Source organism: Anabas testudineus, chromosome 7 (genome assembly GCF_900324465.2).
Source record: "Anabas testudineus chromosome 7, fAnaTes1.2, whole genome shotgun sequence".
NCBI lineage: Eukaryota > Metazoa > Chordata > Actinopteri > Anabantiformes > Anabantidae > Anabas > Anabas testudineus.
In genome coordinates, this window is record NC_046616.1 from 9,449,698 (window position 1) to 9,462,681 (window position 12,984).

Below are 12,984 nucleotides of genomic sequence, written 5' to 3' on the forward strand. Positions count from 1 at the left end.
CTGAGCCACTAAGCTGTTACTTGTAATATATAATTTTAAGGTTTATTCTACAACCTAAGAAGAATTTAAGTTACCAGCAGGCGAAATTATCCTTTTTTTTTTTCGATTATCGCTTTTCGCGATTGAGGTATTTTGTCCCATTTGATCACCGTAACATGTCTCTCCTCGGCCACCGTACATGTGAACAGCGCATATGCAGGATTTTCAAATTATTTGCGTGTAGTCAGTTAAACTTAATTTTCCGCATAGATTTTAAAAAGCGAGGAACGTATCATGTCTGTTCAACCAAGTAATCCTAATAACCCGATTGTTTTCTTCGACATTACCATTGGAGGGCAGGTGAGTGGGAAATATCTTAGCTAGCTAGTTAGCATTGACTTTGGTTCCTAGCTAACGTGGAGTTCTCATGTCTGACAAGCGTCACTACAATAACGCTGCGTTTTGGTTAAAAGTACTTAAACATGGTGGTGGTATTTAAAGTGGCAATTTTAATGCACATCTGATATAAAACAATGAATAATACGAAGTTTACTTTTGTCTCCTAGCGGTACATTTCCATTGTGGCAAACCTCTTTTAGGTTGCTAACAGTAGCTTCATGTTGATGTTTGTTCCGTGATACCGGGTTGATGCAAATGAGAAGAATTTTTAAGTAGAGTGAACTGTTCATTACAGGACGGGAAGAATAAATAGACTGAGCTGCAACAGTTCAATTAACAAGAGAAACGCACCAATTTTATCTTCATAACACATTTTTTCTGTCTTCATGCATCAGTTTAGAATTACATTTGTATATAAGTAGCCAAATAAATGTTGTGCATGTTTATCAGTTCTCAGATTCCTGCATCAGTAGATCAAAACCGAGAAAAAGACTTACAGATGGGGACATTTTCTAATTGTCCCCATCAAAATATCCAAAACTAATAGTCACACACAGATTTAATATGACTGATGGAGGCAAATAAACACAATTTTGATATAAGATAGATTGATTTTTAGGATGTTGATGGTTGAGCCCAGCAGGTAGTCTGGTGGAGGGACTGGTAGAATTAAGTTTGAAGTACCTTTATACAACATGCCTTGAGCTAAATGGGCTTCTTAGAATCAGATCAGCAGCATTTGCAACATACCAGTATATTTGACTCGCAACAACATGGTCTCAGTCGATGTAGATATGGTATTTCATGTTTGCTTCGCTGAATTGTTTGATGTCTACTTATAATATCTGCAAAGGAAATGTTGTGACAGGTGGTGGTAGCTCTGCAAAACCAAGCATTTCACTTGCACTGCAAAGACTTGAGAAACCTCTTAACTTCTATATATATATATTTACTCTCATTAAAAATTGTTCCTTTAATTTTTTGAGCAGTGCATTTGATTTTAAATTCCTGATTGCAATAAATGTTTACCAAAAAGTCTAATTACTGTTTATTTTTAATGTGATTTGAAGTTGCTGCCGGTACACAATTATGTATTAGTTATTAGTTTAATAATAAATAACAATTAATTACTTTTATCTATGTGTAAATGCGTTACATTATGTTACAAAGCCAGTGGCACAATGTTCAGGTTGATGTATACAACTTAGTAATTCAACTGTTGGATTGGCATTGACTAATATGCAAAGTCTAGGTATCTATATTGGAACTGAAAAAGTCAGATAAGTGCATGGTCATGGCATGACAAGTTCAATTCCCTTCCATGTGGGAGACTGCGGTTAGAATACCAGCTGTGGCCTACCTCCAGTAGGGGTCCTTGGCTTTGGATAAAAGCGTCAAAATGACTAAATGTAAATGCATTATAGTTATCTGGCATACATGTTTCGAAATGCTAGCATGTGCTTTTTTTATATTACATTCATTCTTAAACTATGCATCAATTAGTATATCAGCAGAAATTATTTTTTTGGGCTTCAAAGGTACAATCTGTGGTCTAAACTTAGTGGGACCTGCTATTCCTTCCACACCTACATGTAGTTCTTTTTAAAGCAACTGAAAACACGTTTTCACTACTTCTGGACTAGTAAATATTCATGACTGTAAAGATGTTACACAATGTTTTGAGAAAAAACACTGATATGAAAAAATGTAGCTCGTCCGCTTATACAGGATTGTTTGGTTTGGTTAGATTTGATTGACAGTGCTGACAACATATGCAGACAACCATAGACCCATGAAGACTGGAAATAGCACATCCACTCAATCCACTCAATTCCTCCTATATAGTATTGCAACATTAAAAGAAATTGTGGCCCATTTCAGTTCTCAGATTCCTGCATCAGTAGATCAAAACCGATGAAAAGATTTACAGATGGGGACATTTTCTAGTCTATTCACTGTTCCTCAAAATATCCAAAACTAATAGTCAGACACAGATTTAATATGACTGATGGAGGGAAATAAACACAATTTTGATATAAGATAAAAAATGTTTCTTTGAACATTTTGAAGTACAAGATTGGCTAAGGTATGAATTATGTAACTGAGGCAGGTGCAACTATTAATTATGAGTCTGTATTTCCGTCAAGGTCTTCATACAGGTTGAGTAAGCACATATTTACATCTTGCTAATTGGCTTATGTAGCTATTCTGCAGCTGTCTCTCATATCCCTTGGTCTTCCTCCACAGATAGAATTTGCCCAGTTGTCACTGAATTGTAGATGTTCAGCATATACCTCCTTCATACTAGATTAAAAGCTTATGATTCAAGTTTATTCTTGACTTTAAAAATAGCAGATGCAAAGGGTCCAAGAAGATAATAAAATGTACAACTGTTTTCAGAGTATTTTATTGAAAATATATATATTCAAAATAGGAATAGATACAAACTTTTAGTCATCACAAAATTTCTCTGAAAGTTAAGTTAAAATGTACACTGATTTCTGTAAATATTTACAAATGTTTAGCCCACTGTCCATTACACTTTGCCGCTTAATGCATTTACAGACATTTTCCTGTTTGCATTCTTTGCTGCAGGGCACTTCATATGTTAAATTGGAAATGCAGCTTTTATTTACAAGCTCTTCACAGCTTTTACATAGGTGAACTATTCATGTGTTAAGTCATGTCCTTGTATTATGGTTTCCATTTGTTGTAAACGTTCAGTTTTTTGTAACTGGATTGATGAACTGTCTCGTGTTACACATAGAAAACAGCATTTCTCTTCTCTTTTGCTGGATTAGATTCAGCTATATGAAGTTGCTGCTCTTGCGTTCCTTTGCTCAGATGCCAGTACACATGCCACAAGCACACATTCTCTGGTTGATTGATGTATGGCCCGAGTGTCTTGCTCTTTATCCAGAAAATCACACCCAATAGTAAACTATTGGTGCATTCTAACCACAGTAGGTTTACAGTGACGTAGGCAGGTACACCAAAGCCATAGGTCAGACAAGCCACTGTGACAATGAGATAAGGCATCCAAAATATACCGAAACCGAGGGTTAGGCTGAACCACAGAGGTGGTCGTGGCTTAATAGACTCGTACAGATAAATGTCCCCACCACTTTGTGTCTCACTGTAGGTGGTTGAAATGAACAAAATGTCGCTCCTGTGATTTTCTTGTTCTTCCCTCACTTCATGCAGCCTGTCAGCCTCTTTCACCCACTGAGGAATTCTTGACCAAAATGGCAGTATCGAAAAAATAAGTATGCTGAAAAGCACCAAAACAAAGTAGTTAATCATTGCAGACTCCTCTACTGCGCACACCAAAGCTTTTATCCCCATCACATAATCCAGCTCTATCAGTTCGGCTTTCACAGAACTAAAGGCGTAAATAAAGGCTTGAATCCACACCAGCAGTGTCAAGACCACATTCCTGAGGTGTTTGCAAATGTCAGTCTGGTTGACGTTTAGAGTATTTCCTAAACCGTAGTCCAGTAAACCCAGGCACATCATGGGCAGTGGCAGTGCTCCATATATTGCTGAGGCATTAGCCAGAAGAAAGCACAGTGATGCAAGAGACCTTTCAGCCCCTTCAAACCACATGGCTGCCACACCAAAGGCCATCACTGCGTCAGCGATGACGATAGACAGGCTGCACATGCTTAAAAAGGAGGTGTAAAATTTCCGGCAGCAGAGGCAAAAGGCAACAGTATCCAGTACCAGCTTTAAAAGGATAAGAAACAGATACTTGTCAGTGTTGATTGTCTGACAAGGAAACCCCTCCTGCCATTGTTTTATAATGGCCAGCATTTTTGTGTCGTGGCTAGTTTCCAAAGAAGGTGACAGCTCCGGCAGCATTGAGTTGTTGCAAGAGTGCTCGGTCAAGTGCTGTGAAAGACAATATAGTGCTGGTTAAAAACTTTGACAATATAAACAACAGACTGTAGTCAATCCTTTACTATAAAAACACACGCCTAAACAACCTTTTTTGGTCATGCTTGAAGTAGCAAGAGATGATTTATGAGGTTATTAGAGCTTCCTGGAATTAATTTTTGTTATAAAACATACATCTTTGTCAAGTTGTAAAGTTGTAATTTGCCCCAATTACAATTTTTAAAACCAAAGCAATGGTCAAAGTTGTACAGGTTGAACAGTAAGTTTCACTGGATAGGTTATTTGCATTTCATCAACACATTCTTTCAAAGTGTAACCTAATAGTGCAGCTTCTGATTGCACTGTAGACTGTGTTCAGGATGTAGAATTAACTCTTCATGTATGTTTTCTACTTTCCTGCCAAACACTGACCACTGTGAGCAAATCTCACATTTGAAGAATATTTCATATGAAAACATTGCTGTATCCAGTGTCCCTGTCAGTACAGTAAATTAATATTGACTTTTATCATTGTAGTTTTAAGACACTGTACTCAAACTTAAAGCCAAGCGTATTATCTCACTAATCAGATCTAAATTCACTGCGCACAGTCTGTTCCTTGTCAACGTAAGTAAAGCATTATGAGTTTCTAGTATTTTGCTTCCGCAAGATTTCAGGTTTAACAAGTTCTGCCACTTGAAGCATGCAGTAAAGTGAAATAAATGAAAGCGATATAAAACTAAGACCTCTGTACCTCTCTGCCCAGAATTGTCCTAGTCCAGTTTCAGTGGAACTCCAAATGCTTAACTCTTGTCCAGCAATGCAGATCAGAAGCCCTACATCCGTTCATCAAGACTCGGCAAAAGTGTATGTATGATGTCAGGTGGAGTGTCTTTTTAAGCTGCTCATTATGGCTCCACCTTTCCATAGTGACTACCAACACCTTATGGGACACGCCTTTGGTTTTCTTCGAGGAAACCTTTTTGTTTTCCCTTCAATATACCCCAGAGGTGGCTGTCTCTTGATAGGTTGATTTGCATGTCCAGGTAACCCAGAGAGTAACAAAGCTTCCAGTAACAATACTTGTTAGTTGAAACCACTCCCTGCGACTGGTCTGTCCACCTGCACATGTTGCTATACAGTTACACAAGAATCCCAGGAAACAGCGTCTAGTGTTGAATGTCTGGGGCATAGGGTTGCTTCCTAGAAATATTTTCTAGCCTCCCTATTTGCAAAAATAGTCAGGTTAGGTTAAAAAATATTTTAACCATCTTTACTTGGCAATATTATTAAATATCTAAGCAAAAATAATCCTGATGCAGTGACTGAAGGATAACATTTAGACACCACATGTAATGTGTTTAAAGAGTTAAATGTAATATGCATATTGCTATATTTATGTGTTAATTTGCCTACGTTCAAGTGTTGTTATAAAGCAATCAGCTGGTAAATGTAATCAAAATCATAAAAAAAAAAGAATATTAACAAATAAACCTCTGCATGCTCTACTGTGGTCAGTGTTTGCACATACAGGTAGCTTACAAAACCCTACACTAAGGCACAGGGAGCTGCAGAAGAGTCAATGTAGGTGTGGTACATGTTGTTGCCATAGTGTGCCTGGAATTTGAACTCTTTAACATGGCTGTTGTGTGGCCATGTCAGTGCTTTTTCAAATTCCTTATACTTTATTCGTGGTCAAGTAATTCATTGCAGTCTTGTTTGCACACCTTTAATTCTCTATTACAATATAAGTAGTTGCCATAAACTAAATACTGGTACTGTAGTCGATTATCTAAGGATGTTAAAAGCTGTCTTACCTGTTGTTAGGCATTTGACTCCAGCAAACTTCACACTGCAGATAGAGAAAGCCCTCGGCAAACAAAACGTTCTGTGGTTGATGCTTTTCTGTGTCAACACAGTTTGCTTCTGTATTTCATTTCAATGCTTGTAAACAATAGGCCTTTTGTATTGTCTAAATAGAAAGAGAAGAGATCTAATGGCTCTGGATGCAGTAAAGGGAGACACACCGCTCTTATTAGACCAGCCCATTGTTTATTTTCACATGAACACACAGATGTTCTTGTAACAGTTGGACACTTTCATGCCCCTCTGGGTGGTGGGAGCACTGGTTGGACTGACAGCCGTGCTGCTCAACGCACACATGCTCACAAACACAAAGCTCAGATTATGGCGTCTTATTACTTTTTTGCATATTTCTATTATGTATTCTTTGACCTGCGATAGATGCTGTTAGAACTGGGACAAAGCAGCTTGTAATGTAAAAATAATTCAGAGTCTACTTGTTGTTAGACCATGACAAACTTGATATTTGACCAAGATAAATTCCTTGTGTGTGAAAACCTACCTGGCAGTGCACCTGTTTTGGATTCACATTAAGCAAAGTCAACAGAGATCTTAAGGCCTATAGGAATAAGATAACATGTTATTGTCTTAAAGGGAAGAAGAAGAAGGAAGACAGACATGGTTTCATGTAAAGTAGAAATGATAGTATCTGTAACCCCAGAGCATATTCTTAAGCACATATCCAACAGTACTGTAAGTGTAACTGGTTTGTCCAGATCAACCTGTTAGTTTAGAATGGCTTCGAGGAACAAGAATGATCAGTTTATATTTATTCTGTTTTGTTTAGCTGCAAGTGAAAGTATTTGTGCCATGTTTCAAGTGTGTTTCTGTTTTCATTGGATTTCTCTAAATGTTTTTAATGTATGTGTTTAACTGTTTGTCAGGATGTCGGGCGAATGAAGATTGAACTTTTTGCTGATGTTGTTCCAAAGACAGCAGAGAATTTTCGGTAAAAGAGAAAACATAATTCTTAATTAAGTATTTTCTAATATTATTTAATTATGTATAGAGTTTGAGTAATTGAATGGGTTGACATGGTTGTTACAGAGTTTTCAAATATATTCCTTGCACTTCCTTACAAATATGTTCCTTACACTCCTACAGGCAGTTCTGCACCGGAGAGTTCAGGTAAATCTTGTCCATCCTGCACAATACACTCTCCACACCCATGGAGTTTCTTTTCATAAGTGATTTTGATAATATACTGCAGTTGATTGATGATGTGTCTATCACATGCCTAAAAAAAGAGAACAAACATGGAGGAGGATAATACAATATACTAATGCTAGCATGAATCGGTCCACTCTGCTCTATCCAGCACTTCCTCTCAACACTTTGATACAGATCTGCTTCACTTTTCACCCTCCACCATGAATTATAAACTAACAACAAATAAAAATGCCATTAAGCTAACTAACCAAGTAGAAAACCTAACTATTCTCTGACCGACTAGAGAGGGAGGGTTTGCTTGAAAACATTGCAATAATTCATGAAGCATTTCAAGTTGCATACTGTAGCTTTTATTGGCTGAATTTAGTTTTTGATGATGATGATCGGGCTTGGTCTGACCTGGGGCTCAGAAGATATTATTGACTTGTCCTATTATCTCATCATTTATATCATTATTGCAGAAATATTGAGATACAGGTTTAAGCCTATAGTTCACTGTCCTACTTTACATACCAAACTAATCTGAATAGTCAAGCAACCTGATATTTGAAACATTAAAATGAGAAACCTGTTTCACTCAGGCAATTTGTGGGATAAGGAAAACCTGATTAAACAGGATTCTATTGGCTATGTCCTGTATATGCTTATCTAGAGGTTATTTACATGTGCATGTGCATAACAAAATACCCAGACAGGGATGGTATTGTCGTACTAGGAGTGCAGCAGGTAAAAGGAAATAGATGCGACTCGTTGTGCTGAAAATTGAATTTTGACAAACAACTCACAAAAACAAAGAATTAAGCACAAGAATATCAAAATAAAGTGCAGCTATGTTGGATATTAATATATTTTGAATGTAAAATTCAAATGTAAGCTCTCGCTGTATTTTCAGTCCAAATCCTCTGGATTTCTTGCAAGCTCATTTGAAATATATACTGTATTATCAAAACAAATTGTTACTACTTGAATTTTGCCATATCTCAGAAAACTACACACAAAGCCATAATCTGCTGTAGGAAGATTGGCAAAATCAAAAGGATTTGTTTAACTCACAATTCATGATGCCATCTGTTAATCATGGTAGTGGATCAGTACAGTCACAACTATTCTGTGTCCCTGAGGATGATAATTACTGTGTATGTGTCATTACACATTAAAGATGTATGACATATTTAACAAGACAATGTGCTCTTTCTATTACTTGCATGGTTCCTTCTTTGTGTTCCTGTATGCAAAGCTGATAGTCATCCCACACGCTAGCATTTTATGAACACCACAGCCAGCTGCGATTCAACAGGATCATCTAAATTATGGCTAATCAGCCAAAGATGTATCTTGGCCTGCAGTGTGGCATGTTTTAGTTCTAGTTAAAATGTTAAGTGACTCATTTACTGTCAAAAGCCATGTTGCAACCTGATTTGTGAAAATTCATAGCTTACAATACAAGATTAGCCTTTACTGCTAACGTCTGTCTCTAACGTATGCCCTACAGGAAGGATGGAGTCCCTATTGGTTACAAAGGTTGCACATTCCACAGGTAAAACATGACGGTTCCATTTGTATAGCTTACATGTTAGAAAAGGGCTTTATGTATTATTTTATATTATAGAATTATTGATAATGATGACCCTTGACTCCAGAGTTGAATATATCATGATTTCTTACTAGCCACACAGCCTGTGTAATTCTGTTTTTTGTTTAACAGTTTCTTAACAAAGGTGAATGTTTACTAGAGAGTAAATTTATATATTTTCCATTGTGCAGGGTGATCAAAGACTTTATGATACAAGGAGGAGACTTTGTAAATGTAAGTACCTGCACAGCTCTTGTGCTGTCTGATTCATGTCATGTCATGAGTATGTTTAGTGGGTGTGAGTTGAATGTGTGTGTTGGTGTCAAATAGAAGTTCATAGAAGCTTTTTGCACATCTCTGAAGCATTTCTTACAATATTTACCATTTCTTCATTTCATTAAATTAATTTCCTGCCTTGATTCCAGACAAGCTACAGATGAACTTTAAATTGTGCATGAGTAAAATATTTCAGACCTTTGCCCTCTGGTGGACATGTCAGCTACAGCACATTTACACTCTTCAAGGTGTAGCTTTCTCTTTCTCTTCTGTGAGCACCATCTTATGTGTTGTTTGCACTTTGTGCAGGGTGATGGAACCGGCATCTGCAGCATCTACAGAGGTCCATTTGCAGATGAAAATTTCAGAATGAAGCATTCTGCGCCTGGTCTTCTGTCCATGGTATGTGTGTTCATCAATGTCCTGATGTGTGTTAGGGACTCTGTTTACTTGGACTTCAACCAAATCAAGATAAGGGTTTCATATCACAATAAAACAAAAAGGATTTGAGCAGTCAATCCAAAGTTAACTACCCAAACCTTTATAGATAATAGGATTTGACTGATCACGTTAACGTGAATTAACCCTAACCTTTAGAGGTTTGAAATCACCATACTATCTCAGTTATGAGTCTTATCTCAAATGTCACTTCTCAGGCAAACAGTGGTCCAGGGACAAATGGTTGTCAGTTTTTCATTACCTGCACTAAGTGTGACTGGTTAGATGGGAAGCATGTTGTCTTTGGTGAGTACACTTATAAGATGAATTCATGTGTATTATAAGTGTTATATGTTTTTATGTGTCAGAATTAAATATTTGTCCTGTTCATGTTTTGTTTTAGGAAAAGTGGTTGATGGTTTGCTGATCATGAGAAAAATAGAGGTAAACCATTAAAAAATAATTTGTTTATTTATTGGTTTAAATGGCTCAGTTCTTTTTGTCCCTCTTTTAGGAGCAGTAGATGAACAGTAGTAACAAAACACTCGCTCATTTGATAGCAGTGCACTACAACAGTTGACAGTTAACGTGACTGTTTTAAAGTTTAGTTTTTTGTTCTGACTTTCTGCCCCTTCCTCTTAACAGAATGTTCCCACTGGACCCAACAACAAGCCCAAACTCCCCATCGTCATTGCACAGTGTGGCGAGATGTGATCAGCTCCCTCACGCCACCATTGTAAAAACTACACAACATGACATTTAATTTGTTTCTTATTCCTCAGCAAACATCAACCCACACATTGTTCTTTATGGATGCCTTCTGCCATAATGCACACTGGAAGATGTTTTCTGTAATATTATTTAGGTGTGTTTGTAGAACTGATGTCAACTTTACTCGTGACTTACATTTTATATGTCTGCGGGTATTGACAGGATATAGGTTTGAAATTACTTTGAAAACCTAATCTTCAAAACTGTTGTTATTGTTTTTCCAAATCCAAATGGAGACAATGTGTGGCTTTTTTTTTTTGTAAGCCTAAACAATTTTGTTAACGTGAAACATTCTTATTTGTAATTCAGTCAGGCTGCATATGATTTAAAATCAATAAATTGTTTTACATTTTTATAAACTTTTGAAAAACCCGTTGTCATTTGTAATTACCTTTTTTTTTTTTTTTTTTTACTTTATTGTTGTTTTACTAATCCCAAGTAGTAAGTACATACAGTTTAAAATGTGTGTGATTAGATTTACATTAATATCACAGCAGCAACAAGGGCTTAAACAAATAATAATAATAATAATAATAATTTGGATTATTGGAGGAACCAGGATAATAATAGTAACCATAGACTGCAAGGTTTATAATGATAATACTAATTATTATTATTATTATTATTATTATAGTAACCATAGACTGTAAGGTTTATAATGATAATACTAATTATTATTATTATTATTATTATTATAGTAACCATAGACTGTAAGGTTTATAATGATAATACTAATTATTATTATTATTATTATTATTATAGTAACCATAGACTGTAAGGTTTATAATAATAAAATATATATATATATATAATTATTATTATTATTATTATAGTAACCATAGACTGTAAGGCCAACTGCAGAGAATTAACAACAATTTGGCATTATGAGTAGTGTATCGACATTTTATTTTGATCCTTTTTGTAATTCAACTTTTAATTAGTATGTAAAAACATATCCATGTTTGTCTGATTTTTACCTTCTTTCGTGTTTCTGACCTTTAGAAATAACTCAATCAGTTTTTAGCTTGGAAAGAGATGGAGAGTATCAGCAAAGATTTATGCAAAGATGTACAGTTGAACTGAAGTGATGGTCTCTTCATTGCCATAGTGCAACGAAGGGAAACACCTTATAATGAAAGGCACAAGAGTCTTCCAAGGCACAGACAAGCAATCCTCTGCTGAACTTATGGCTACCTCTTCTTATCCCAGCCATCCATACAAATCCAAGCCCCAAGACCCCTCCCCCCCCTCTCTCTCTCTTCTGCCTTGGACTTCATTCCCTTGGCACAAAAGAATCCTTTCAGATTGAGACTCTGTTCTTATAGAGGCAGGAAGAAGGTTTATTTATTTTTTTGTGGGAGGGGGGTCCCTTTCCTGGGGAGGCTTTCTGGGGTCATTGCTAAAGCCCATCTTTGTGTGAGAGAACGGGGCGAGCTCTTCACACATCAGCCAGTGCTCATAAACAGTGCCAGTGGAGCATTAACATGACAATGGGTGGGGGGCTGTGGTGGGGTTGTCTCACATGCAGTCTGGGTCTGTCTGCTCTGTGCTACTGGAAGTGGAGTTTCTCTATTCACTGAGGATAATGACTGCATTTAACCAGCTTATTGTGCAGGGCCAATGTGAGTGGAGAAACCAATTGCGATATATCAGGATTTGGTGTCTCTGTGATAGCTTTTGTGGACTATAAAATTTCAAGAGGTGTAATTATCCAAAACAATTTATAGAAAGTAGGACGGATATTTTAGATACCATTCTTGTAACTCCTGAATAATTTCAGGCCGACAACACAAGGAACATAACTGTTATTGTTCATCTTGGGTGTCATACTGTCAGATAACCTGTATCTTGAACTAATCAGCTATAAACCGGGACTAATCTCTTAAAAATAAATCATATTTTAACTACAGTAAATGAGCTACTGCACAGATATTTCCTGTGAGATACAGCTGCTGCTGACCTTCAAAATCTGTGTAACGGCTGGTGGGAAGTTAATAGTCAGTCACAACAAAACTTCCAAGGTATTGTGTGAAAGGTGCTGACACTCCACAACTCTGACAGAGCAGTAAAAATGAAGTAGGTTGGGTTAGGGTTATGGTTATATATATTAATTATGTCATGTTTGGTAAATAAATACAACTTAGGCCAGTTATTGTTAGTAATTTTCACAGGACTGTACTAAGTGCACATTGGTTTACAGATAGTGATCTGTAATCGTGTCAGTAGTGATAGCAGCCATACAATTCGGCCTTAGGCAAACACCAACTTTACAAACAGAAAATGATGTTCCAAGGGTGGAGAGACATTTGACAAATTCAAGTTTTATTTTACTTCTCATTTGATAAATGCCATTTGGTCCCTCGTTGACACTGTGCAGAGTAAGTCAGATAGACTGTGAACCAGGTATTACAAACAAGAAATAAAAATAACTCTGAGTCATGTTGTGTCTGATGTCACTTTATGTATGGATGGCCTAAGAATCTATTTTGCAAGTATTTGTACACTGTGTTAAAATCCATCACAGTAGAAACATGTCACAACCAAACAGACTGTTCCCAGAGCGTCTGTCTGACTGGCCTGGCTTTGACATCATTATGGGGCGGGGACAACAGATGGGTACGCCCTTTAGCCAATCATTT

At 36.7% G+C, this 12,984-nt stretch overlaps 2 protein-coding genes across 3 annotated transcripts; one reads left to right on the forward strand and one right to left on the reverse strand.

Annotated features, from left to right (window-relative positions):
- Nucleotides 1-158: 158 nt before the first annotated feature.
- Nucleotides 159-10,704, forward strand: ppih (peptidylprolyl isomerase H (cyclophilin H)). Its single transcript, XM_026368686.1, has 9 exons — nt 159-339; nt 7,002-7,066; nt 7,222-7,245; nt 8,780-8,824; nt 9,052-9,094; nt 9,446-9,538; nt 9,793-9,880; nt 9,978-10,018; nt 10,220-10,704. The coding sequence occupies exons 1-9, from the start codon at nt 274-276 to the stop codon at nt 10,286-10,288; spliced, it is 534 nt and encodes a 177-aa protein (XP_026224471.1). The 5' UTR covers nt 159-273; the 3' UTR covers nt 10,289-10,704.
- Nucleotides 2,770-6,952, reverse strand: si:dkeyp-100a1.6 (probable G-protein coupled receptor 160). Of its 2 annotated transcripts, none has more exons than XM_026368684.1 (2): nt 6,072-6,952; nt 2,770-4,269 (listed from the first exon to the last, which is right to left on the reverse strand). In XM_026368684.1, exon 2 carries the CDS (start codon nt 4,237-4,239, stop codon nt 3,136-3,138), a length of 1,104 nt encoding a protein of 367 aa, XP_026224469.1. In that variant the 5' UTR covers nt 4,240-4,269; nt 6,072-6,952; the 3' UTR covers nt 2,770-3,135. The 2 variants fall into 2 exon arrangements, with proteins under 2 accessions (XP_026224469.1, XP_026224468.1); XM_026368683.1 differs by lacking the exon at nt 6,072-6,952 and adding an exon at nt 5,009-5,389.
- Nucleotides 10,705-12,984: the final 2,280 nt, after the last annotated feature.

What these genes read in the sequence shown, in the direction of transcription:
- si:dkeyp-100a1.6 (XM_026368684.1), bottom strand. Translation starts at nt 4,239, where the DNA reads ATGCTGCCGGAGCTGTCACCTTCTTTGGAAACTAGCCACGACACAAAA.
- ppih (XM_026368686.1), top strand. Translation starts at nt 274, where the DNA reads ATGTCTGTTCAACCAAGTAATCCTAATAACCCGATTGTTTTCTTCGAC. An exon ending in AAGACAGCAGAGAATTTTCG is followed by an intron (nt 7,067 to 7,221) that starts GTAAAAGAGAAA and finishes ACACTCCTACAG; the next exon opens with GCAGTTCTGCACCGGAGAGT. An exon ending in TTCTGCACCGGAGAGTTCAG is followed by an intron (nt 7,246 to 8,779) that starts GTAAATCTTGTC and finishes TATGCCCTACAG; the next exon opens with GAAGGATGGAGTCCCTATTG.